General features: G+C 43.2%; 1 protein-coding gene across 7 annotated transcripts in view; it reads left to right on the forward strand.

Moving 5' to 3' along the window:
- Positions 1-27,820, forward strand: part of LOC140212381 (protein PALS2-like) — a 205,656-nt gene that overhangs the window by 120,274 nt on the left and 57,562 nt on the right. For 4 of the 7 annotated variants that reach the window (XM_072283113.1, XM_072283120.1, XM_072283116.1 and 1 more), the window contains 3 exons: positions 4,856-4,957; positions 14,023-14,141; positions 19,404-19,556. In XM_072283113.1, the coding sequence (XP_072139214.1) occupies positions 4,921-4,957; positions 14,023-14,141; positions 19,404-19,556 (309 nt within the window). In that variant the 5' untranslated portion in view covers positions 4,856-4,920. Of the gene's footprint in view, positions 1-4,852; positions 4,958-14,022; positions 14,142-19,403; positions 19,557-27,820 lie in introns of all 7 variants that reach the window. The other 3 variants (XM_072283114.1, XM_072283117.1, XM_072283118.1) reach the window with 1 other exon arrangement.

Here is a 27,820-nt window from a genome sequence, read left to right on the forward strand (position 1 = left end):
AGGTCCTGATTACAGAATAAAATGATTGTCCACAGGTTTAACAGTAAATCCAATTTTATATTTTAACAATTTACACATGCTGTAACATAATTATCACGTCCCTGAAACTCCTGGGTGTTGTTGCTGCTGCATTCTGTGTCTATACTTCTAGGCATTCTCTGTGATTCTCTGTTACCACATTAGCACAATCCATATCCCTATTTACTAGGTATTAGCCTTCAGTATTCTCTCCCCAACAACCAGGTTCTAATCCATTGCACTTTCTTTATTAGACCTGTGACAGCTGCGCCACCTTCCACACCACTGCTTCCAGTCTGACTTTCTTTTACATCAGCCGAGGATTCTTCTCACTGTTATCTACAGAGAGCTCAAACTTGTCCATCCCGTGACATTATGAACTGGTGATGGGCTTCATATAGTTCTCCTCTAATACCCAATATCCCAGCACCACGACACACAAATTTGATGCTCACACAATTTTTCAGCTCCTCCCTTTCTCACTGCACTTCTCTGCATTATCCCTATTGTTATAAGGATACCCCTTAGTATCAGTAATCAGAGAGGCATAGTGACAATATGTATTTACCAACAAGTAACCTTTATTGTCTCAACTAAAAAGCACATGGGTTCACAAACTAGCTACCTGTGTACACCTCCACCTCCACTAGAATTCCGTGACTCTTCATGAACAGTCAATGAAGAGGTTATGTATTACCCGGAAAAGGAGTCTACATTGGCCAAGTGTTCCTTGTGGTCCCGATCTCCAGGTGCCCATGGGATCCTCGTCATCAGCGATGGCTGTTCTCTGGTTGCTGAAGGGTCATTACTGTTAGGTATTTCGAGCCCCTGACTCATTCTCCATCCCATTGGCTCAAGGTCACCTGGATCACCTTCTTACCGGCTCTATTCCAGGGCTAAAACCAACATTGTTCTATGGTTTCTGCCCCCCCCCCCCCACCTCCCAGCCTTGTTCCTTTTAGCTCTGACTAGGTGACCCAGACAATAAGTTTGTGAACCCTTTGCAATTACCTAGTTTTCTGCATTAATTATTCTTAAAATGTGGTCTGATTTTCATCCAAGTCACAATAATAGACAAACACAATCTGTCTAAACTAATAACACACAAACAATTGTACTTCTTTTTGTCAATACAGAGCGTACCATTTAAACAATCACAGTCAAAAATGTATGTGAACCTCTGGGGTAATGCCTTCTACAAAAACTATTTGGAATCAGGTATTCCAATCAGTGAGATGAGTTTGGAGGTGGGGGTTGTAGAAGTCTCCTGCCCTATATTTAAAAAAAAGACACGCAAAGTCAGGTTACTGACAGCGCCTCCTGTTCTCAAGAAAGATCTGTGTTTGTGAACCATGCCTCGATCAAAACAACTTTCCAAGAACCTTAGAAGAAGAATTGTAGAGATGCATGAAGCTAGAAAAGGGAAAAAAACATTGCTAAAGACCCAAGTGTTCATCAGTCCACAGTAAGAGAAATTGTCTACAAAAGGAGGAAATTCAGTACTGTTGCTCTTCTCCCTAGAGGTGGGCGTCTTGCAAAGATCACATCCAGAACACAATGTGCACTGCTAAAGGACGTGAAAAAGAACCCAAAGGTAACAGCAAAACACATGCAGAAATCTCTAGAACTTGTTAAAGTCTCTGTTCATGTGCCCTGTATAAGAAAAACACTGAACAAAGATGGTGTTCATGGAAGGACGCCTCAGAGGAAACCACTGCTCTCCAAAAAAACATTGCTGCATGTCTCAAGTTTGCAAAAGTTCACCGGGATGTTCTACAGCGTTTCTGGGACAATGTTCTGGGGACAGATGAGACAAAAGTTGAATTTTTTGGCAGAATGCTTGGTGGAAAAAGGGCATTGCACACCAATACCAAAATCTCATCCCAGCTGTGAAGCATGGTGCAAGGAATGTCAGGGCCTGGACAGCTTGCAGTCATTGAGAGAACAATGAATTCAAAATGGTATCAAGACATTTTACAGGAGAATGTCACGGTAGCAGTTCGTCACCTGAAGCTTAATAGAAGCTGAATGATGGAACAAGATAAAGATGAGAAACAGAAGAGTAATTCAATAACAGAATGGATTAAAAAGAAGAAAATTTGTGTTTTGGAATGGCCAAGTCAGAGTCCGGACTTTAACCCAATTGAGATGCTGTGGCATGACCTGAAGAAGGTTGTTCATGCAAAGCACCCCAGAAATATTGATGAATTGAAACAGTTTTGTATGGAAGAATGGTCTAAAATTTCTCACCATTGTGTAAGTCTGATCAGCAGCTATAGGAAACTTTTGCAGCTAAAGGAGGTTCTACCAGTTATTAAATACAGGGGTTCACATACTCTCTCCAGCCTGGACTGTGAATGATTAAATAGTATGTTCAATAAATACAAGAAAAATATAATTGTGTGTTAATAGTTTAGGCAGATTGTGTTAATCTCTTATTGTGGCTTAGATGAAGATCAGGTCACATTTTATGAGTAATGCTGAAAACCAGGTAATTGTAAAGGGTTCACAAACTTTTTCTTGCAACTGTACATGCATATTAAATAGTTAAACTAAAAATAGTAGTGCAAAAACAGAAATAATAAAAAAAAAGTGAGATAATGTTCATGGGTTGAATGTCCACTTAGAAATCGGATGGCAGTGGGGAAGAAGCTGTTTCTGATTGTTGAGTGTGTGCCTTCGGGCTTCTGTACCTCCTTCCTGATGGTAACAGTGAGAAGAGAGCATGCCCTGGGTGATGGGGGTCCTTAATAATGAATGCTGCCTCTCTGAGGCACTGCTCTTTGAAGATGCCTTGGATACTAAGGAGGCCAAAACCTGTGATGGAGCTGACTAATTTTAAACGTTTCTGTAGTTTATTTCATGCTGTGCAATAGTCTGTTCCCCCCCCCCCCCCCCCCCTTAACAGGCAGTAATGCAGCCTGTCAGATTGGGCAGATTGAGTTTAGGGGTTGATGCTCTTTTGTGCTCTGTTATTTATTTGTGTGAAGGAGAGGTTGTTTGGGGGGGTGGAATTAATGTTTTGTTAGTTATTTGTGTGGGAGTCAATGTTCTTGTTCTGTTTTGTGTGGGAGAGGGGGATTAGGGGTTGATGATAGAGAAGCAGTTCGTTTTTTGTGCGGGGGTTGGTTTGATATTTCTCTCTGAATGACTTTCATGTTCTTTCATTGTTTCGTGGCTATCTGGAGAAGGCAAAGTTCAGAGTTGTATACAGTTGGTAATAAATGAACCCTTGAACCTTTGTTCTTCATGGTAGATCTCTAGAAGTTTTAGTGTTTTAGGTGACAAAACCTAATCTTCTCAAACTCCTAATGAAATGTAACCGCTGTCTTGCTTTCTTTATAGCTGCATTGACATGTTGGGTCCAGGTTAGGTCTTCTGAGATCTTGACTCCCACGAAGATGAAATTGCTTGCTTTCTCTACTTCTGATCCCTCTATGAGGATTGGTTTGTGTTCCCTCATTTTACCCTTCCTGAAGTCCACAATCTGCTCTCTGGTCTTACTGACATTGAGTGCAAGGTTGTTGCTCCAACACCACTCCACTCCACTAGCTGGTGTATCTCACTCCTGTACGCCCTCTCATTTCCATTTGAGATTCTGCAAATTTATCATCAGCAAATTTATAGATGGCATTTGAGCTGTGTCTAGCCATACAATCATGGGTAAGAGAGAGTACAGCAGTGGGCTAAGCACACATCCCTGAGGGGTGCTTGTGTTGATTGTCAGCGTGGAGGAGATACTATTACCAGTCCGCACAGGTTGTGATCTTCCAGCTAGGAAACTGAGGATCCAATTACAGAGGCCCAGGTTCTGCTGCTTTTTGATCAAGACTGTATGAATGATGGTGTTAAATGAACAGCATCCTGACATAGTTTCTATTCTCCCCATGACCAGGTGGGTTTCCTTTGGATGCTCCAATTTCCTCCCACAGTCCAAAGACAGACAAGTTAATGGAGTGTAATGGGTGTGAAATGGGGTGGTTCCGGCTTGTTACTATGCTGTATCTCTAAATTAAACATAACCACTATCTTATTATTTTAAGACAGAGATGTTGTAAGATTCTGCTGTTGATCCTGCCCAACTAATTCCTTTTATTTGTCAAAACACCATCTCCTTTCGTTGTCATTTTAACTGTGGCTTTTTAAAATATGTATACAGTAGATTTGACAAATAAATATAGTTAGCGTCTTTTATTTTCTTCCACTGAAGCCATGTGCAATGTAAACTAAATTGTACAATAAAATTTGTGAGTCCTTTGAATTGCATACAGTGTAGCATGAGTAACATCAGCATATATACATTCCAGGGAGGAACCTGAGGTCACTCTCAGTGATGTGAGAGATTTGATTTCTGTGTAGACAGTAATATTTTACAGCCTTGGACTGAGATGCGAATTTTGTTGCTTATGCTTTATATTTAAATTATTTTCCATGTCAGTGGATCTGTTTTGTTTAATTCTTGAGATAAAATATTCTTAAATGAAAATTTGGAAGTTAAAATAACTTGTAGTCTTTAGGCTGAAGCTTTAAGGTATGTAGGCGTGTGTGGGCGAATGAATTTTATTAACTGGAATAAGCAAATATTTCCAGAGACTAGATTATCCCTTTCCAAGTGAAACATTATATTAGGTCCATTTTGGAGTCATTTGGACCACTATTTGGTTGAATGTGGGGCATTAGTTCTGGATTTATTTGAAGTTGTGGGCTTATGTTATTTAAATGCTAAAACCACTGAAATACTAGTTACAAAGAACCATGTTGTGAGCATTTTGTATCTGTTTCATCTTCATGTTTTAATCTATTTTTCCCCTCTCCCCATGCTTTTTTCTTTCAGTAGGAAGGAACTACTACCTAAAGAAAAATATAACTGGGTCATAATATGAGCGGTCCAGTTAATTTTGGATGATTGAAAGGGGCTTGGATCAGCAAATGAATGAAGGTAAAATGAAATGTCCAAGAACACATAATGTAATTAGAATTCCACTTTGACCGAATGATGCACTCTAGTGTTTGTTTCCCTTCCCGCTTACTGATAAATGTGTATCATAATTCTACACTTAAAGCGCTAGTTCAGATAACAGCTGCAGCTTTAACCGTCGGATAACCAGTACTGATGGTTTACAATGAACTCCATCTATATTTAATAAATGAGGTGTGCAGAACATGTCACAGTCTAACAGCATATTAACTATTTCAAATGGTTGTTGCAATGCTCTTTATTGTTTGCTGGGGTAACCTGGAATTTTAATGCTGTTTGGGGGGGGGGGCGGGGTAGAAGGATAAGCATGATGCACTTAAATATTATGAATTTGGAACAAAATGCTACAACAGGGAAATAAAGCTCAAGCTCATTGTTCTCAGGAAGCTGATACATAATGCTTTCATCTGAAAAATGAGACCAATTAAAATGGAGATTTTACTTTGACATTTTAAAAATAGCTAGAAAAAGCTGTAACATTTCTTTTCAGGGCTACACTCAGTAAAGTTGCTGTTTACAGCTATATTCAAGATTATTCTGAAATAATATTTAAGCAGTTGGAGCAGAAACAATTTAGGGTTTGAATGAAGTATCTCCTCAGTGCAGAGGATTATCATTTTCTGAAGGAACAGCGGAGGACGTTGACACTCTGTACTGCATCTAACTCAAAATTGCTACAATCGCTGGGTACCCAAGATGGGAATATTCAATTCCCCAGCATCAACATTACTCACTTGAGTTCAGTGTGTTTTAAAACTGTTGCCATTGATAGTGAAGCAGGTTACGTAACAGAAGAAACAACTAAGATTAGAGCAACACACATCAAAGTTGCTGGTGAATGCAGCAGGCCAAGCAGCATCTGTAGGAAGAGGTGCAGTCGACGTTTCAGGCCGAGACCCTTCGTCAGGACTAACTTCCTTCAGTTAGTCCTGACGAAGGGTCTCGGCCTGAAACGTTGACTGCACCTCTTCCTACAGATGCTGCATGGCCTGCTGCGTTCACCAGCAACTTTGATGTGTGTTGCTTGAATTTCCAGCATCTGCAGAATTCCTGTTGTTTGCGTTTAAATAAACTAAGATTAGAGATAGCTTAGCTTTTGCCAAATAATTTTCGTCATTATGTGTGCTGGTTTAACTCCATCATTTCAAGGCTGAAGGTTTAAAATTAGTTTAATGTAGGGTATCTAATTATAAGGAAGGCCTTTCATTATAGACCATAAGACACTGGAGCAGAATTGGGCCATTCAGCCCATCGAGTCAGCTCTGCCATTTCGTCATGGCTGATCCATTTCCCTCTCAACTCCATTCTCCTGCCTTCTCCCTGGAACGCTTCATGCTCTGACTGATCAAGAATCTATCAACCCCTGCTTTACATATACTCAGTGGCCTGGCCTCCACACCATTTTGTGACAACAAATTCAACAGGTTCATCACCCTCTGGCTAAAGAAATTCCTGCTCATCTCTGTTCTAAATGGAGGTCCTCTATATTGAGGCTGTGTCCTCTGGTCCTAGACTCTGCCAATATAGGAAACATCATCTCCACATTCATTCAATCTAGGCTTTTCGACATTCGATAAGTGTCAATGAGGTCTGCCCCCCTGCCCCCATTCTCTAAATTCCAGCAAGTATAGGCCTAGAGCCATCAAATGCACCTCATATAATAAGCCTTTCAATCCCAGAATCATTTTTGTGAACCTCCTTTGAACTCCCCCCCCAATGTCAGATAAAGGGCCCAAAACTATAGTACTCCAAATGAGGTCTTTTAAAGCCTTGACATTACCTCCTTGCTTTTATATTCTAGACCTCTTGAAATGAATGCCAACATTGCATTTGCCTTCCACACCACTGACTCAACCTACAAGTTAAACTTTACAGAATATTGCACGAGGAATATTACCCAACTCCCTTTTGCAGCTCTGATTTTTGAATTTTCTTCCCTTTAAGAAAATGGTCTGTGCTTTTATTCCTACTACCGAAGTGCATGACCATACACTTTCTGACACTATTCCATCTGCTGCTTCTTTGCCCATTCTGCCAATCTGTCTGAAGTTCTCCTGCATGCTTCGTTTCCTCAACTCTACCTACTCCACTTATCTTTATATCATCTGCAAACTTGGCCATCAATTCAATCATCCAAATCATTGGCATACATATAATGTAAAAAGAAGCAGCCCGTGCCCAACTCCTGTAGAACACCAGTAGTCACTGGCAGCCAATCAGAAAAGGCTCCCTTTATTCCCGCTGGCTGCCTCCTGCCAATCAGCCAATGCTGTACCCATGCTAGTAGCTTTATTGTAATTCCATGGGCTCTTATCTTGCTAAGCAGTCTCATGTGTGGCACCTTGTCAAAGACCTTCTGAAAATCCAAGTACACAACATCTACTGATTCTCCTTCATCTATCTTGCTTGTTATTTTCTCAAATCATTCCAACAGATTTGCCAGGCAAGATTTTCCTTTAAGGAAACCATACTGACTTTGGCCTATGTTATCACATGCCTCAAGTAACCCAAAACCACACCCTTAACAATCGACTTCAACATCTTCCCTACCACTGAAGTCAGGCTAACTGCCCTATCATTTACCTTCTTCTGCCTCCCTCACCTTTTGAAGAGTGGAGTGATTCCTCTGGAACCATGCCAAAATCAATTGTTTCTTCAAAGAATTATTACTAATGCGTCCTCAATCCCTTCATCTATCTCTTTTAGAACCCTGGGGTATTGTCCATCTGGCCCAGTGACTTATCTACCTTCAGACCTTTTGGTTTCCCAAGCATCTTCTCCCTAGTAACAGCAAATGCACTCACTTCTATCCCCTGACACTCTTGTACATCTGGCATACTGCTAGTGTCTTTCACTGTGAAGACTGATACAAAATTTAGTTCAGTCAGCATTTCCTTGACCATCATTACTACCTCTCCAGCATAATTTTCCAGGAGTCCAATACTACTTTCACCTTTTTCTTTTGCTTACCTGAAGCCAGTTGCTACATGCAAACCTAATTCCAGAATATATGATGATATTAAGACCCTATTGCAATTAAATGTTATAGCAATCAAAATTCCACCTGATTCTCATTGTCCAGTAAGACTTCATGACATAAGAACATAATAAATAGGAGCAAGAGTAAGCCATCTGGTCCACCATTCAATAAGATCATGGCTGATCTGACCATGGACTCATCTCCACCTACCTGCCTTTTCCCCATAACCCTTAATTCCCCTGCAATGCAAAAATCTATCCAGCCTTGTCTTAAATATATTTACGGAGGTAGCCTCCACTGCTTCAATGGGCAGAGAAATTCCACAGATTAACCACTCTCTGGAAAAAGCAGTTCTTCCTCATCTCCATCCTAAATCTACTCCCCCAAATCTTGAGGCTATATCCCCTAGTTCAAGTCTCACCTACCAATGGAAACAACTTTCATGCCTCGATCTTATCTATCCCTTTCATAATTTTATATTGTTCTATAAGATCTCCTCTCATTCTTCTGAATTCCAGCGAGTTCTCTGCTTGTAGTCTAAAACCCCCTCAGTATATCCCTCCTATTTTGTGTGCCACAGTCCCAAGGAGACACCTTATTGCTTGAAGGGAGAGAGGTTAAAAGAAGTGAGCAGGGGAGTCAGCACATTTTGCATGCCATACTCCTGAGGAGACATTGGAATGTGCTTAATTAGGTAATTAGCAAGATCCAATATAAAGAAGTTGGGTTTAAATGGAGTGGCCGTGGTGGGAACAGTCATTGTGTGAGTGAGCCAGTGTTGGAGTGGGGAGCTGAGGCTTCAGTGAGGAGAGGCTAGGCTGCAGGTATATATTTTTTTCATTATTTCACATTTAGAGCAGTGGGGATGCCAGGCAGAATAGTGGAATGCTCCTCTTCCAGGATGTGGGAAGGTAAGAAGACCTCCAATGTCCCTAACCTGCAAGAAGTGCATCTAGCTGCAGCTTCTAACAGACCATGTTTTGGAGTTGGAGGTGGAACTGAATGAACTTCAGGTCATTCGGGAGGTTGAGGGGTTGATAGACAGAACATACAGGGAGGTATTTATGCCTAAGCTGCAGGACACAGGTAAGTTGAGTGACCATTAGGTGGGGGAAAGGGGATATGTAGCCAGTGCAGACTACCTCTGTGACTGTTCCCCTCAACAATAGATATACCACTTTGGATACTGTTGGAGGAAATGACATAGCAGAGGAAAGTCACAGCAGTGTGCCACAGAGTCTGACTCTGTGACTCAGAAGGGAAGGGGTGGAGGGGGGAAGAAGAGACTAATTGTAGTGATGGGGGATTTGTTGGTTAGGGGAACAGAAACGAGGTTCTTTGGACGAAAATGAGATTCCCACATGGTTTGTTGCCTCCTGGGTGCGAAGGTCAGGAGCATCTCAGATCAAGTCCTCAGTATTCTTAAGTAGGAAGGTGAGCAGTCAGAGGTCGTAGTTCATGTTAGTACCAATGACATGGATCGGATATTTGTCGAGGTCTGCAAAGTGAATTTAAGGAGTTCAGTACTAACTAAAAGGACAAGGCATCCAGGATAGTGATCTCAGTATTGCTACCCATGCCACGTGCTAGTGAGGCCAGAAATAGGAAGATCATACAGTTTAACAAGTAGCTAAGGAGTTGGTGCAGGAGGCAGGGCTTCAGATTTTTGGATCATTGGGCTCTCTTCCAGGGAAGGTTGGGCATGTACAGAAAGGATGGTTTGCACCTGAACTGTAGGGGGACTAATCCTAGCAGCCAGGTTTGTTAGTGCTGCATGGGATGGCAGATTTAAAGTAGACTTGTATGGGGATGGGAACCAGAGAGCTGAAGCAAAGAGTGGAGCGGTTGTGGAGAAAGATGTTAAGGCTACATACAAATCAGGAATCAAAAGGATGAGGATGGTGGGGCTGATGCTCTGTCTATATAGATTTCAATGCAGTGAGTACTGTAGGAAGGGCTGATGAGCTTAGGGCATGGATCAACATGTGGAATTATGATATTGTAGCCATTAGTCAAACTTGGTGTAGGAAGGCCTCTGGCAGCTCAATTTACGGGGTTCCATTGTTTTAGATGTGATGGAGTGGGAGGGATTAAAGGACAGGAGGCATTACTGGTCAAGTCAAATGTCACAGTAGTGCTCAATCAGGACAGACTGGAGAGTTTGGCTGGTGAGGCTTCATGAGTAGAAATAAGGAATAAGAAAGTTATATTATTGGATTATATTATAGACCACCCAACTGTCTGTAGGATTCAGGGAGCAAATTCGTTGAGAGATTGCAGACTGCTGCGAGAAACATAATGTTGTGATGGTAGGCGATTTTAACTTTCCACATATTGACTGGGACTCCCATGGATGGGAAAGAGTTTGTCAAATGGGTTCAGGAAAGTTTCCTTAATCAGTACATAGAAGTTCCAACTAGAGAGAGCACAATTCCAGATCTCCTATTAGGGAATGAGTCAGGGCAAGTGACAGAAGTTTACATAGGGAAACACCTTGCATTTAGTGATCATAATGCCATTAGTTTCAAGAGAATTGTCGAAGAGGATCGGTCTTGTCCTTGGGTTGAGATTCTAAATTGGAGAAAGGCCAGCTTTGATGGGATCAGAAAGGATGTGGCAAGTGTGGAGTGAGACAGGTTGTTTCCTGGCATTATGATTGGGAGGCCTTTTAGCATAGATCATAACCGCATTTCTTGAGCTCCTGCTGATTCCCTGCAATGTACGCTCTATGTCACACGTTAAGTGCTGCGCGCATGGAACCGTTGACCCAGGGTTTCTGGTTTGGATAGACACTGACCGATTTCTGGGGGATAACATCTTCAAGGCACTTCCAGATGAAGCTCGTGACCTCATCCGTGAACTCAGAGACATTCTCATCATGAAAGACATTCCAGTTGACGTCATCAAAGTAGTCCTGTAGCGTGGAGACCGATTGGTCAGACCAACAATGGACGATCTTAACTGTGGCCGCCTCTTGTTTCAGCTTCTGCTTGTACACCAACAGAAGCAAGATGGAGGAGTGATCCAACTTTCTGAAGTGCGGGCGGAAGAGCACTTTGTAAGCATTGTGGAAGAGAGAGTAGCAATGATCGAGTGTGCTATTTCCCTGTGTGATTTGAAAGATTTATACAAAATTATGAGGGGTATAGATAGGGTAAGTGCAGCAGGTTTATTCCACTGAGGTTGGGTGAAACAGAACTGGAGGTCATGGGTTAAGGGCAAAAGGTGAAATGTTTTAGGGGAACATGAGGGGGAGCTTCTTCACTCGGTGAGAGAATGGAATGAGCTGCCAACGCAAGTGGTGCATGAGGATCAATCTCAACACTTAAGAGAAATTTTGGATAGGCATATGGATGGGAGGCTATTGTGTGTGTGCACATTGATGGGACTAGGCAAATAGTTTGGCATGGACTGGATGGGCCTGTTATGTGCTGTAGTATTCTATGACTATGGTTTTTAAATGGCAATTGGTGATGGCAGTCATACAGATCTACTTGTTTTTTTTTTCGATTTCCATGGGGAAGTTTATCCCCCACATATTTATTGTGCTTCTCCATCTTCAATAAGCACAGGACAAGTGTCAACCTTGCCAATTTAATCTGATTGCATGAAATCAACAATCAGCATTTGGTTAGTCTCTGACTCCTGATCACCACTGTTCACTACATGCTCTTCTCCCTGTGTTCACATGGATTATCCCTGTCTCCTCCTTCAATGTCTCCTTGAGGACATAGCCTTGAGATTTGGGGGAGTAAATTTAGGACGGAGATGAGGAGGAACTGCTTTTCCCAGAGAGTGGTGAATCTGTGGAATTCTCTGCCCAATGAAGCAGTGGAGGCTACCTCAGTAAATATAATTAAGACAAGGTTGGATAGATTTTTGCATAGTAGGGAATTAAGGGTTATGGGGAAAAGGCAGGCGAGTGGAGATGAGTCTATGGCCAGATTGGCGGAGCAGGCTCGATGGGCTGGATGGCCTACTCTTGCTCCTGTTTCTATGTTCTCCCATGTGTCAAAGATTTCCTGGTAAGATAAATAGCCTCAGTGTCTGGATCCAGTGCTCTAAGTAGTCGTCACAAACTGGGGTCTTCTTTGGTTGCAGTAGATGACCATGTCTACTTATGTACCTTGAAAAGCCCTTCACTCTCCATGAAAGCATTGCAAAACAGCCTTCCTGGCTGTTGGATCCCACTGTTGATCTCATCTGCTCAGTCCACAGGAGCTGACTTCACATGCTAGGACAGGCATGTCCCTATCTCACTGGGGGTATGAAACTCACCAGCTACCCTCACCTGGTTTAGCCCCACCAATGAAATTTTGTGCCATAGTGTGGCCTCTCCATGCAAACAGCTACTTGGAGCCACGGTGAGAACAGTGTTGGGTGGGGCCCATAGATAGTGAAGTGCCCCAGAATTGACACAACTAATTCCTTCACCAGAGGTGTTACCCCCTTCCTGGACACCCCATACACCCTGGAAAGATAAATGGCTCCTATAAATTGCCTTAAATGTGGGTGGGTGGCAAGCAAATTAGAGGGCAGTTAATAGGGATGTCAGGGTTAATAGATGATGGGAACAAGTCGGCATAGATAATGGCCTTAAATGGTCACCGCCTATGACATAATGGAATGTGTGAAGGATGCCAAGTGATATTTGAGTTGCTGTTCATTCACAACTCAATGGAGTACGATGTGAAGCTACTAATCAAGGAGATTTAGTGCATCCAATGAACATGTCTTTGAAGTAAGCAAAAGAAAATGATATGCTTGAAATAAAAAGGGGTTATTTGCTGCCAGTCTGCTCTCTGCATATGGCATTGGAGACTTCTCATGGTCTCCACCTCTCAGAATAATTACTTTTAACTTAATTAGTTTTGCACTTCAAAAATCAAATTACCTATTCATTTTGGTTAAGTACTTGAAACAAGATGACACAGGAGGCATCTTGTGCACAGAAAAATTCATTCTTTAGTAGAATAATTCCTGCTCTGTATTTTTTGATTTTTTTTACGTTGTCAGCATCTCACTTGAGCCTCTCTGGCCTTAAATTATAATTTTTCTCACCCATTTTTTTTCTTGTTTGTCTTGCGGTTTCACTGGTGAGGGTCTCCTGCCCTTATGTGGGTGTGGACTTTAAAACTTCAGATGACAGGCTGCAAAAGCACATTCGGTGGAAAGGTGTTTATTGTGTGCCAAAAGGGAAAACTTTTTGAAAAAGTGCAAATAATGGCAAAATAGCAAAAATGACATGAGAAAAATACAGATATATACTATCAGACCTTTAGGACTACAGCTCCAACACTTCTGTCTGAAAGTAATAAACCTCACCCCACTCTCTCTCTTCACTTACCAAAAAAAGACTGTAGGAATATCTGCCTCTAGGAGAAAAGGGTAGGCCATTCTTTGGAATGCAGGGTAGGAGGAGTTGTTACCATGAGTCTGAACAATTACACAAAAACCAAAATACAGGAACTCACATCCTTCAGAATTACAAATGTCCATAATGGCATTGCGCAACAAAATCAATCAATTGACTAACCATTTCCAGGAGCCAGCACTCTTTCCCATCCCCCAAAATTTACTGTCTCACTGAGCCCGCCCGGAGCATGTGCACTTGATAAGCATGACCTCAGCACTGCCAGACGGGACAATGAGAATTACAACACTACTGCGGAGGGAGGGGAGGAGGAGGAATTACATGTAACAGATCTGTTCTGTCACAAGGTGATTGGTTGAAAATATAGGGGGGATTTCAAAGTTTTTTATATTGTGTGATGGGTGTGCTGCAAGGGGTGGTGGAGGCAAATACATTAGGGAGCATTTAATAAACTCTTAGCTAGGCACATGGATGATGTAAGAGGGAAGAGTTAGATTGAACTTGGAGTAAGTTAGAAGGTCAGCACAACTTCGAGGGCCAAAGGGCCTGTGCTGTGCTGTACTGTATTATTTTCTGTGAATATAAATAGCAAGTTTAAAATTCTGCTTTCTAATTAATTTTTATTGCTACATGGTGCCCAGTTTAAAGTTCCCTTTTGTACGTTTTCTGCAGCAATGCAGCAAGTGTTGGACAACCTCAATGAGTTGCCCACCTCAACGGGAGCGAAGGAGATAGATCTGATCTTCCTCAAAGGAATAATGGAGAGCCCAATTGTCAGATCTCTTGCCAAGGTACTGTGATTGTAGCTCTTTAAATGTCCCCTCTTCCCTTTATATCATAAAAGCATGTTAACTGCATGATCATTTATTAATGAAGAACTGCAAATGTTAAGATATGTTGCAGAAATTGTAGGAAATAATGATAGGGATCAGAAAAGCAGAGATTTAAGGATGGTAACAGAAAGGTTTGTGAAAGAGATTGACATCAAATTTTCAGTCAGGAATGAACTGTCTCCCATGTTACCAGAGGATCTCCAAGAAGTAACTTCCTGAATGAAGGCACTTCCAAAATGTTTGGCAGGACCCAGCTCATTCAAGGAGCATCAATATCGACTGAAATATTTATGACAATTGACTAAGCCAGACTACTGTCTTACAGGATGTCAACATTGTGAGCCTGAGCATTTGTGGGACGCCGCAGTAGTATACCGGTTTGTGTGACACTATTACAGATCAGGGTGTTGAAATTCAGAGTTCAATTCCAGCATTGTCTGTAAGGAGGTACAAACTACAGAAGGCTATTTTAAGAGCAGAGAAACCATTCAGATTGAAGCTGGAGATGCAATCGGATGCCCGTCAACTCAGCCCATTACTTCTTACAAAGCGAAACCTCATCGTTAAAGGCTGTGATGCTTCAATCCCAGATGAGCTAAATGCCTTTTAAATGTGCTTTAAAAGGAAGAATAAAACTACACTTGTGCACATTCCTGCTGCATCTGGTGACCTTGTGATCTGTATCTCAGATGCTGACAGAACACCTTTCATGAGGGTGAATCCTTGGAAGGTGTCAGGCCCTGATGGTGTACCTGATAGGGCAGTGAAAACCTGTGCCAACCAATTGGAGGGTGTGCTCAAGGATATCTTCAATCCCTCTGCTTCAAGAAGGTGACAATCACACCAGTGCCTAGGAAGAGTCCAGTGAGCTGCCTCAATAACTATCGCCCAGTGGCACTCACATCTAACGTTGCTGGAGTGCTTTGAGAGGTTGGTCATTGCCAGAACCAACTACGACATGAGCAGGAGATTGACGTCTGTTGTAATTTGCCTATCGCCGCAATAGGTCCACAGCAAATGTAATCTCGTTGACTCTCCACTTGGCCTTGGATCACCTGGACAACAACAACACCCACATTAAGCTGCTGATTATTGATTACAGCTCAGCGTTCAACATGATTATACCCTCAGTTCTAATCAACAAGCTCAAAAACCTGGGTCTCTGAACCTCCTTCTGCAACCGGCTCCTTAACTTCCTCACTGGGAGACCTCAGTTCGTGTCGATCCAAAATAGCATCTCCTCCCCGCTGACAATCAACTTTGGCGCACTTCAAGGATGCATGCTTAGCCCGCTGCTCTACTCTCTCTATACCTATGGCACATTTCAAATGCCATTTGTAAATTTGCCAATGGCGCAACTATTGCTGGCAGAATTTCAGATGTTGAGGAAGAGGCATATCGGAGCTAGTTGAGTGGCGTTGCAATAACTTGCCTTGCACTCAATATCAGCAAGACCAAGGAATTGGACCTAAGTGAACACACACCCATCCTCATCCAGGGATCAGCAGTGAAAAAGGTGAACTGTTTCAAGTTCCTTAGTGTCAACATCCTGAAGATCTATCCTGGGCCCAACATATTGATGCAACTACAAAGAAGGCATGGCAGCAACTATATTTCATTATGACTTTGAGGAGACTTGGTATGTTACCAAACACTTGCAGATTTCTGTGGAAATACCATGGAGAGCATTGTAACTGGTTGAATCACTATCTGGTATGGAGGGGCCACTGCGTAGGATCAGAAAAAGCTGCAAAAAGTTATAAACTCAGCCAGTTCCATTATGGGCACTAACCTCCCCAGCATCCAGGAGACCTTAAAAAGGCAATGCTTCAAAAAGGCAACATCTGTCATTAAGGACCCTCGTCATCTAGGACATACCCTCTTCTCATTGCTACTATCAAGGAGGAGGTACAGGGGCCTGAAGACACATATTCAGCATTTCAGGAGCAGTTTCTTCCTTCCCCTCTGCCATCAGCTTTTTGAATAGACAATGAAACCATGAATATTCCCTCACCCTTTTGCTCTCTTTTTGCACTGCTTGTTTAATTTAATTTTTATATTTATATATATATAGTTTTTATTGTGATTTATAGGTTTTGTTTTCATTATTATGTATTGCAATGTACTGGTGCTGCAAAACAACAAATTTTACAACATATGCTGGTGATGATACTCCCTGTAACTGTGTGGCTTTCCTCTCTCCATCCAAAAGCATACCATTTCGTAGGTTAATTAGTCATTGAAAATTGTCCTGTGATTAGACTAGGGTTAAATAGATAGGTTCCTGGGCAATGTGACTCGTTGGTCCAGAAGGACCTGTTCTGTGCTGTATCTCTAAATAAAACGCAAGTAAATATTATTAAAATTAGTCTAATACTTCAAAGTTCTAAGTAAATTTATTATCAATGTATATACATATCACCATGTAAAACCCTGAGTTTCATTTTCTTGTGGGTATTCACAGTATCTACAAGAAACACAATAGAATCAATAAAAGACCACCCCCAGCAGGATGGACAATCCAGTATGAAAAAGACAACAAATTCTGCAAATACAAAAAGAAAGAAATGGTAATAAGTAAATAAGCAACAAATATTGAGAACATGAGATGAAGAGTCCTTGAAAGTGGGTCCAAAGGTTGTGGGAACAGTAAGAGTCTGGTGGTTGAGGGGTTTTAATTTACTTGCAGTTGAATTTGGAAACCCTGTAAATGCAGTAGTCTTAGTGCACAATGAGTGCCAGCTACAGGGTATCTCCAGCCATAAGAAAGCCATTTCCAGTTGTTCTTATAAACCAGTCATAATCAGGTGGTTGAGAAGCAGTTTATAATAGATTAATTTCTGCATAAATCCCAAATCCGAGCAGCACACACAAAATGTTGGAGGAACTCAGCAGGCCAGGCACATCTATGGAAAAAAACATAGTGGATGTTTTGGGCCGAAACCCTTCGGCAAGGGTGGAGAAAAAAAGCTAAGGAGTAGATTTGAAAGGTGGGGGGAGGGGAGAGAGAAACGACAGGCAGTATGTGAACAACAGGAATTCTGCAGATGCTGGAAATTCAAGCAACACACATAAAAGTTGCTGGTGAACGCAGCAGGCCAGGCAGCATCTCTAGGAAGAGGTGCAGTCGACGTTTCAGGACGAGACCCTTCGTCAGGACTAACTGAAGGAAGAGTGAGTAAGGGATTTGAAAGTTGGAGGGGGAGGGGGAGATCCAAAATGATAGGAGAAGACAGGAGGGGGAGGGATGGAGCCAAGAGCTGGACAGGTGATAGGCAAAAGGGATACGAGAGGATCATGGGACAGGAGGTCCAGGAAGAAAGACAAGGGGGGGGGAACCCAGAGGATGGGCAAGGAGTATATTCAGAGGGACAGAGGGAGAAAAAGGAGAGTGAGAGAAAGAATGTGTGTATAAAAATAAGTAACAGATGGGGTACGAGGGAGAGGTGGGGCATTAGCGGAAGTTAGAGAAGTCGATGTTCATGCCATCAGGTTGGAGGCTACCCAGACGGAATATAAGGTGTTGTTCCTCCAACCTGAGTGTGGCTTCATTTTTACAGTAGAGGAGGCTGTGGATAGACATGTCAGAATGGGAATGGGATGTGGAATTAAAATGTGTGGCCACTGGGAGATCCTGCTTTCTCTGGCGGACAGAGCGTAGGTGTTCAGCAAAGCGGTCTCCCGGTCTGCGTCGGGTCTCGCCAATATATAAAAGGCCACATCGGGAGCACCAGACGCAGTATATCACCCCAGCCGACTCACAGGTGAAGTGTTGCCTCACCTGGAAGGACTGTTTGGGGCCCTGAATGGTGGTAAGGGAGGAAGTGTAAGGGCATGTGTAGCTTACACAGATAAGTGCCAGGAGGGAGATCAGTGGGAAGGGATGGGGGTGATGAATGGACAAGGGAGTTGCGTAGGGAGCGATCCCTGTGGAATGCAGGGGGGGGGTGGAGGGAAAGATGTGCTTAGTGGTGGGATCCCACTGGAGGTGGCGGAAGTTACGGAGAATAATATGTTGGACCCGGAGGCTGGTGGGGTGGTAGGTGAGGACCAGGGGAACCCTATTCCTAGTGAGGTGGCGGGAGGATGGAGTGAAAGCAGATGTACGTGAAATGGGGGAGATGCGTTTAAGAGCAGAGTTGATAGTGGAGGAAGGGAAGCCCCTTTCTTTAAAAAAGGAAGACATCTCCCTCGTCCTAGAATGAAAAGCCTCATCCTGAGAGCAGATGCAGCGGAGACGGAGGAATTGCGAGAAGGGGATGGCGTTTTTGCAAGAGACAGGGTGAGAAGAGGAATAGTCCAGATAGCTGTGAGAGTCAGTAGGCTTATAGTAGACATCAGTGGATAAGCTGTCTCCAGAGACAGAGACAGAAAGATCTAGAAAGGGGAGGGAGGTGTCGGAAATGGACCAGGTAAACTTGAGGGCAGGGTGACAGTTGGAGGCAAAGTTAATAAAGTCAATGAGCTCTGCATGCGTGCAGGAAGCAGCGCCAATGCAGTCGTCGATGTAGCGAAGGAAAAGTGGGAGACAGATACCAGAATAGGCACGGAACATAGATTGTTCCACAAAGCCAACAAAAAGGCAGGCATAGGAATTAGTCCTTACTCTTAATAATTTCTCCTTTGACTCCTCCCACTTCCTCCAAACTAAAGGTGTAGCTATGGGCACCCGTATGGGTCCGAGCTATGCCTGCCTTTTTGTTGGCTACCCAAATGGAATATAAGGTGTTGTTCCTCCAGCCTAAGTGTGTCCTTATCACAACAGTGGAGGAGGTCATGGATGGACATATCAGAATGGGAATAGGAAGTTGAATTAAAATGGGTGGCCACTGGGAGATTCCACCTGATTTGGCGGACTTCCAATATACATTGTGCTTGGTGAAGCGGTCTCCCAATATACGTTGATCCCAAGCGAATTGGGTTTTTCAGTTCCTGGACTGGTTATTTCCAAAGATGAATAGAAGCGTAAAAGAATTTAGTCTCATGAGCACCCTTTTTTTAAACCTTTATCCTAACTTAATTTTATTCTCCTCACATTCCCATCAGACCCCAGTCCCTTTCCCAGGTTATTTCACTCTCCCTACTACACTTCTCTGCAATTCTGATGTGCATTATTCATTGCCTTTTAAGTAATTAACTATTTGTACTTCGGCCCACAGGCTGCAGCTGTAGAGATGGGGACGTGTTAGGGTGATATGTATACTACCTTGTTTGTTACAGGCTCATGAACGACTTGAAGACACCAAGCTAGAAGCTGTGAGAGAGAATAATGTGGACCTTGTGAAGCAAATTCTTGAGGAGATCAGCTGTGTCGTCCATCAGAATGAGTATGCGGCAGAGTTGGCTACAATTCTCAAGGCGCCACACTTTCAGGTGCGTGTCGCAATTGAGTAGTTTTTCTTTCTTGGTTTTCTCTATGAACATAAGGTGTATGAAAGACCAATAATACAGTGTACTAATGATTTTGACAAATCATTAGGTGAAAGACTTGTTTCTAAAGGACTGAAGGAAAGCTTACAAGCTGCTTCCAGTGTATGTCTTGAAAGTGTATATAATATTGTGATCCTGCTAAAGGTACTAAATATTTGGAAAAGAAATTGCTTTAATGTCTAATTTAATTAAAGTAAATTAGTTAATCTCTGTGTGTTACAGAAAAGCATGCATCATAATACAATAGTCTCTGCTTTATTATTTTGTATGTTGTTATTACACATTATTTATTTTTTTTATTCATTTATGAGATGTGGGTGTCGCCAGCTAAGCCAGCACTTATTGCCCATCCCTCGTTGCCCGTGAGAAGATGGTGATGAACTGCCTTCTTGAACCACCACAGTCCCTGAGGTGTAGATACATTCACAGTGCTATTGGGGAGGGAATTCCATGATTTTAACCCAGCGACAATGAGGGAACAGCATTATGTTTCCAAGTCAGGATGGTGAGTGACTTGAGGAAGATTTCCAAGTAGTAGTGTTTCTAAGTATCTGCTCTTCTCGTCCTTCTGATGGTAATGATCATGGGTCTGGGAGGGTCTGCCTTAGGAACTTCGGTGTGTTGTTGCAGTGCATCTTGTAGGTAGTACACATTGCTGCAACTGTTCTTCAGTGGTGGAGGGTGGAATGGGTGCCAATCAAGTGAGCTGCCTGGTACTGGATGGTATCAAGCTGCTTGAGTGTTGATGGGGCTACACTCATCCAGGCGAGTGGTGAGTATTCCATTACACCCCTAACCTGAGCCTTGTAGATGGTGGACAAGCTCTGGGGATTCAGGAGGTGAGTTTCAAGCCGCAGGATTCCAAGCCTTTGACCTGCTCTGGTAGCCACAGTGCTTATACGGCTAGACCAGTTCAGCTTCCTGTCAATGGTAACCCCAGGATGTTGATAATAGGGGATTCAATGATGGTGATGCCACTGAATGTTAAGGGACAATGGTTAGATCCTCTCTTGTTGGATGGTCATTGCCTGGCACTTGCATGGCGCGAATGTTACTTGCCACTTGTCAGCCCAAGCCTGGATATTGTTCAGGTCCTGCTGCCTTTGGGTATGAACTGCTTCACTGTCTGAGTCGTCACCAACAGTGCAGAACGTTGTGCACTCATCTGCGAACATCCCCACTTCTTATGATGGAAGGAAGGTTATTGTTGAAGCAGTTGAAGATGGTTGGTCCGAGGACACTTCCCTGAGGAACTCCTGCAGTAATGTCCTGAGGATGAGATGATTGACCTCCAACCACCACAACCATCTTCCTTTGTGTCAGGTATGATTCCAACCAGCAGAGTGTTTCCCCCCCAATACCCATTGACTCCGTTTTAGCTAGGGCACCTTGATGCCATACTCGGTCAACTACTTCCTTAATGTTGAGAGCTACCACTCTCACCTCACCTCTGGTATTTAGCTCTTTGGTCCATGTTTGGACCAAGGAGGTGATGAGGTCTGGAGCTGAGTGGCCTTGACGGAACCCAAACTGGGCATCTGTAATCAGGTTATTGCCGAGTAGGTGCTGCGTGATAGCACTGTTGATAACCCCTTCCATTACTTTGCTGATGATTGAGAGTAGGCTGTAGGGGCAGTAGCTGGTTGGATTGGACTTGTCCTGTTTTTTGTGTACAGGACATAGCTGGGCAATTTTCCACATTGCCGGGTAGATGCCGGTGTTGCAGCTGTACTGGAACAGCTTGGCTAGTGGTGCAGCAAGTTCCGGAGCACAAGTCTTCAGGACTAGTGCCGGGATTTTGTCTGGGCCCATAACCTTTGCAGTATTCAGTGTTTTCAGCCGTTTATTGATATCATGTAGAGTGAATTGGATTGGCTACATACTGACATCTGGGATACTGGGGACTTCTGGAGGAGACCAAGCTGGATCAGCTACTTGGCACTTCTGACTGAAGATTGTTGCAAATGCCTCATCCTTATCTTTTGCACAGGTGTGCTGGGCTCTTCTATCATTGAGGATGGGGAATATTTGTGGAGCTGCCTCCTCTAGTGAGTTGTTTGATTGTTCACCACCATTCACAGCTGGATGTGGCTGAACTACAGAGCTTGGATCTGATCTGTTGGTTGTGGGACCATTTAGCTCTGTCTATTGCTTTGCTATTGGCATGCAAGTAGTCCTGTGTAGTGGCTTCACCAGAGTGACGTCTCATATTGAGGTATGCCTGGTGTTGTCCTCAGCATGCCCTCCTACACTCTTCGTTGATCTCCTGGCCTGGTGGTAATATTAAAGTGAGTGAGGTTACAGATTGTAGTGGAGCACAATTCTGCTGCTGCTGTTGCCCCATAGCGCCCCATGGATACCCAGTCTTGGGCTACTAGATCTGTTCAAAGCCTATCCCTTCTAGCGCGGTGGAAGGTTTCTTCAATAAGGAGATTTTAGTCTCCACAAAAAATGCAGTGGTCACTTCTATCAATGCTGTCATGGACAGATGCTTCCACGGCAGGCAGGTTGGTGAGAATGAGGTCAAGTGTGTTTTTCTCTCTTGTTGGTTCCCTCACCACCTGCGGTAGTCCCAGTCTAGTAGCTCTGTCCAGTAGGACTTGACCAGGTTGGTCTGTGGTGGTACCATTGAGCCACTCTTTGTGATGGGCATTGAAGTCCCCCACCCAGAGTACGTTCTGTGCCTTGCCGCCCTCAGTGCCTCCTCCAAGTGCTGCTCAACATGGAGAAGCACTGATTGATCAGCTGAGGGAGGACGGTACGTGGTAATCAGCAGGAGGTTTCCTTGCCCATGTTTAACCTGGTGCCATGAGACTTCATGGGGTTCAAAGTCAATGTTGAGAGTTGCCAGGGTGATACCGGAGTCTGGAATATTAACTGTAAGGTATGATTCAGTTAGTGCTACTATGTCAGGCTGTTACTTGACTCGTCTGTGAGACAGCTCTCCCAACTTTGGCACATCCCCAGATGTTAGTAAGGAGGACTTTGCAGTGTCGACAGGGCTGGTTTTGCTGTTGTCGTTTCCAGTGCCTAGGTCGACTCTGGGTTATCTATCCGGGTTTATTTCCTATTACTTTCTTTTTAGCGGATACAACTGAATGGCATGCTGGGCCATTTCAGAGGGCACTTTAGAGCCAACCACATTGCTGTAGGTCTGGAATTACATATAGGCCAGACCAGGTAAGGATGGCAGGATTCTTCCCTTAAAGGGCATTAGTGAACCAAATGGGTTTTTAAAACAATTGACATGGTTTCATGGTCATCAGATATTTTTATTGAATTTATGGTGGGATTCGAGCTTATGTCTCTAGCTTATAATTGGGTCTTTGGGTTACTGATCCAGTGGTAATTACTACTACGCCAAATTTCCACCTGTTATTATTGTGTATATTCAACACCTCTGGCACAGAGTCTGGCCCTGTGGCTCAGGGGATTAGGGAGATGAAGAGGGTGGCAGCAGTGATAGGGAACTCTATAGTTAGGAGGTCAGACAGGCAATTCTGTGGACGCAGGAAAGAAATGCATATGGTAATTTGCCTTCCAGGTGCCAGGGTCCGGGATGTTTCTGATCGTGTCCCCGATATCTTGAAGTGGGAAGGAGAACAGCCAGAAGTTGTGGTACATATTGGTACCAAAGACATAGGTAGGAAAAGGGAGGAGGTCCTGAAAGTAGACTATAGGGAGTTAGGAAAGAAGTTGGAGAAGCAGGACCTCAAAGGTAGTAATCTCGGGATTACTGCCTGTGCCACGTGACAGTGAGTATAGGAATAGAATGAGGTATGAATAGAATGAGGAATAGAATGATAAATGCGTGGCTGAGGTATTAGAGCAGGGAGCAGGGATTCAGATTTCTGGATCATTGGGACCTCTTCTGGGGCAGGTGTGACCTGTACAAAAAGGACGGGTTGCAATTGAATCTGAGGGGGGACCAATATCCTGGTGGAGAGTTCTGCAAAGGCTATTGGGGAGAGTTTAAACTAGAATTGCTGGGGAGTGGGAACCGAACTGAAGTGACGGAGGAAAGGAATAGAGAAAGCTTGGAGACAGTGCGAAAGGGAGGATAGGCAGGTGATAGAGAAGGGACGCACTCAGACTGATGGTTTGAGATGTGTCTATTTTAATGCGAGGAGTATTATGAATAAAGCAGATGAGCTGAGGACATGGATCAGCACTTGGAGCTATGCTATTGTGGCCACTACAGAGACTTGGATGGTGCAGGAGCAGGAATGGCTATTTCCAGTGCCAGCTTTAGATGTTTCAGAAAGTGAGGCAAAAGAGGTGGGGGTGTGGCACTGTTGATCAGAGATAGTGTCACAGCTGCAGAAAAGGAGGAAATCATGGAGGGGTTGTCTACGGAGTCTCTATGGGTGGAAGTTTGGAATAGTTAGGGGTCAATAACTTTGTAGGGTGTTTTTATAGATCACCCAATAGTAACAGGGACATCGAGGAGCAGATAGGGAGACAGATTCTGGAAAGGAGTAATAATAATAGGGTTGTTGTGGTGGGAAATTTTAATTTCCCAAATATCGATTGGCATCTCCCTAGAGCAAGGGGTTTAGATGACATGGAGTTTGTTAGGTGTATTCAAGAAGGTTTCATGACACAATATGTAGATAAGCCTACAAGAGGAGAGGCTGTACTTGATCTGGTATTGGGAAATGAACCTGGTCAGGTGTCAGGACTCTCAGTGGAAGAGCATTTTGGAGATAGTGATCACAATTCTATCTCCCATATTGGAGAGGGATAAGAACAGACAAGTTAGGGAAACGTTTAATTGGAGTAAGGGGAAATATGAGGCTATCAGGCAGGAACTTGGAAGCATAAATTGGAAACAGTGTTCTCAGGGAAACATACGGAAGAAATGTGGCAAATGTTCAGGGGATATTTGCGTGGGGTTCTGTGTAGAAATGTTCCAATGAAACAGGGAAAAGATGGTAGAGTACAGGAACCGTGGTGTACAAAGGCTATTGCAAATCTAGTCAAGAAGAAAAGAAAAGTTCAAAAAACTAGGTAATGATAGAGATCCAGAAGATTATAAGGCAAGCAGGAAGGAGCTTAAGAATGTAATTAGGAGAGCCAGAAGGGGCCACGAGAAGGCCTTGGCGGACAGGATTAAGGAAAACTCCAATGCAATCTGCAAGTATGTGAAGAGCAAGAGAATAAGACGTGAAAGAATAGGACCAATCCAGTGTGACAGTGGAAAAGTGTGTATGGAATCGGAGGAGATGGCAGAGGTACTTAATGAATACTTTGCTTCAGTATTCACTACGGAAAAGGATCTTGGCGATTGTAGGGATGACTTGCAGTGGACTGAAAAGCTTGAGAATGTAGGTATTAAGGCAGAGGATATGCTGGAGCTTTTAGAAAGCATCAAGTTGGATAAGTCGCTGGGAATGGACGGGATGTATCCCAGGCTACTATGGGAAGTGAGGGAGGAGATTGTTGAGCCTCTGGCGATGATCTTTGCATCATCAATGAGGACGAAGAGGTTCTAGAGGATTGGAGTGTTGCGGATGTTGTTCCTTTATTCAAGAAAGGGAGTAGGGATAGTCCAGGAAATTATAGACCACTGAGTTTTACTTCAGTGGTTGGTAAGCTGATGGAGAAGATCCTGAAAGGCAGGATTTATGAACATTTGGACAGGCATAATATGATTAGGAATAGTCAGTATGGCTTTGTGAAGGGAAAGTTGTGCCTTACAAGCCTGGTTGAATTTTTTGAGGATGTGACTGAACATGTTGATGAAGGTAGAGCTGTAGATGTAGTGTATATTAATTTTAGCAAGGCATTTGATACGGTACCCCATGCTTATTGAGAAAGTAAGGAGGCATGGGATCCAAGTGGACATTGCTTTGTGGATCCAGAACTGGCTTATCCACAGAAGGCAAAGAGTGGTTGTAGACTGGTCATATTCTACATGGAGGCCGGTGACCAGTGGTATGCCTCAGGGATCTGTTCTGGGACCTCTACTCTGTGTGATTTTTATAAATGACCTGGATAAGGAAGTGGAGGGATGGGTTGGTAAACTCGCCGTTGACACAAAGGTTGGAGGAGTTGTGGATAGTGTGGAGAGCTGTCAGAGGTTACAGCGGGACATTGATAGGATGCAAAACTGAGCTGAGAAGTGGCAGATGGAGTTCAACCCAGATAAGTGTGAGATGGTTCATTTTGGTAGGTCAAATATGATGGCAGAATACAGTATTAATGGTAAGACTCTTGACAGTGTGGAGGATCAGAGAGATCTTGGGGTCCACATCCACAGGACACTCAAAGCTGCTACGCAGGTTGACTCTGTGGTTAAGAAGGCATTGGGTGTATTCTCCTTCATTCGTGGGATTGAGTTTAAGAGCCGAGAGGTAATTTTGCAGCTATGTAGGACCCTGGTCAGACCCCACTTGGAGTACTGTACTCAATTCTGGTTGCCTCACTACAAGAAGGATGTGGAAACCATAGAAAGGGTGCAGAGGAGGTTACAAGGATTTTGCCTGGATTGGGGAGCATGCCTTATGAGAATAGATTGAGTGAACTTGGCCTTTTCTCCTTGGAGTGACGAAGGATGAGAGGTGACCTGATAGAGGTGTACAAGATTGAGAGGCATTGATTGTGTGGGTAGTCAGAGGCTTTTTCCCAGGGCTGAAATGGCTAGCGCGAGAGGGCATAGTTTTAAGGTGCTTGGAAGTAGGTACAGAAGAGATGTCAGGAGTAAGTTTTTTATGCAGAGAGTCGTGAGTGCGTGGAATGGGCTGCTGGTGGCAGTGGTGTAGGCGGAAACGATAGGGTCTTTTAAGAGACTCCTGGATGGATACATGGAGCTTAGAAAAATAGAGGGTCTGGGTATAGCCTAGGTAGTTCTAAGGTAAGGACATGTTCGGCACAGCTTTGTGGGCCAAAGGGCCTGTATTGGGTTGTAGGTTTTCTATGTTTCTATTTTTATTCTGTACTTTATTATTAGTTAAGTCTGCACACTGCTGCTGTAATGAAAGCATTTCCCAATCGGGATCAATAAGTACTTATTATTACTATTATTATTATATTTACTTGAATATTTTAGATTTATGGGCTGGCATGTAGCATACTGGTTCGTGTAACTCTATTATGGTGCCAGCTGTAAGATTGGAGTTCGATTCCTGCTGCTGTCTGAAGAGAGTTTTAGGTTCTCCCTGTGACAATGTGGGTTTTCTCTGGGTGCTCCGGATTCCTCCCATTTTCTAGAGATGTATGATTAGGATAGCCTACGTCATCAAGAACCAACTAAGTTGGAGCAGTCATGTTGTTCGGATGACAGATGAACGTCTGCCGAAACAAATCATCTACACCCAGCCTAAAGAAGGCAAGCGTAAAAAAGGTGGACAACAGAAGAGATTCAAAGATGTCTTAAAAGCCAATATGAAGAAATGTAACATCGACATCAACAATTGGGAAGCCAATGCCAAGGACAGGAAACTCTGGAAAACCATCATCTGAGAAGGAACAGCAACTTGTGAAGCCAACAGATGTGCAGAATTAGAAGAAAAGTGAAGAAAATGGAAAGAGAGGCATCAGCAACCAAAGCCCGATTGCCATCTGGAACTACCTGTCCTGAATGTGGAAGAACTTTCAAAGCCAAGATTGGACCCATAAGTCACTTGAAAGCCCATAAATAGATCAACGGAATGAAGAACATCATCCTTGACCTCAAGGTGTAGCCACGGCAACGATGATTAGGATTAGGACCATCAGAACCTTGGTGACATTTGTAGGCTGCCTAGAACAATCCTCATTGATTTGATTTGAGGCACATGATGCATTTTACTGTATGTTTTGATGTACATGTGATAAATAATGCTAATTTATATCTTTAAATTTGCTGTTAAGATCTTGTGTAATTTTAGGAATTTTATTTTTGGAACATCTAATATTTAAAGGAAACTCCTTTAAGGTCTGTTTATTCACATCAGTTTTGTGTGGGAATAGCCTTTCCCATTTTGTTTTCTGTGTCGAGTTCTTTAAGTTTGGAGCTTGCAAAATTGAATGAAAAAATGTATTTGAATTATTTAGTTTCAAATTAACTCCAATCAGGAATGGTTGGGGAGAAGCAGGATTTGGTTAGATACTTCTGTCTAAACAATTGTCAATCTGTAATTGTTGGTGATTGAAATAATTGTTTTTTTTGGAAAAAAACATCGTTTTGAAACTGGGTATCACTGGCAAAGACAACATTGAGTGCA

This window comes from Mobula birostris, chromosome 19 (assembly GCF_030028105.1).
Source record: "Mobula birostris isolate sMobBir1 chromosome 19, sMobBir1.hap1, whole genome shotgun sequence".
NCBI classification, from domain to species: Eukaryota; Metazoa; Chordata; class Chondrichthyes; order Myliobatiformes; family Myliobatidae; genus Mobula; species Mobula birostris.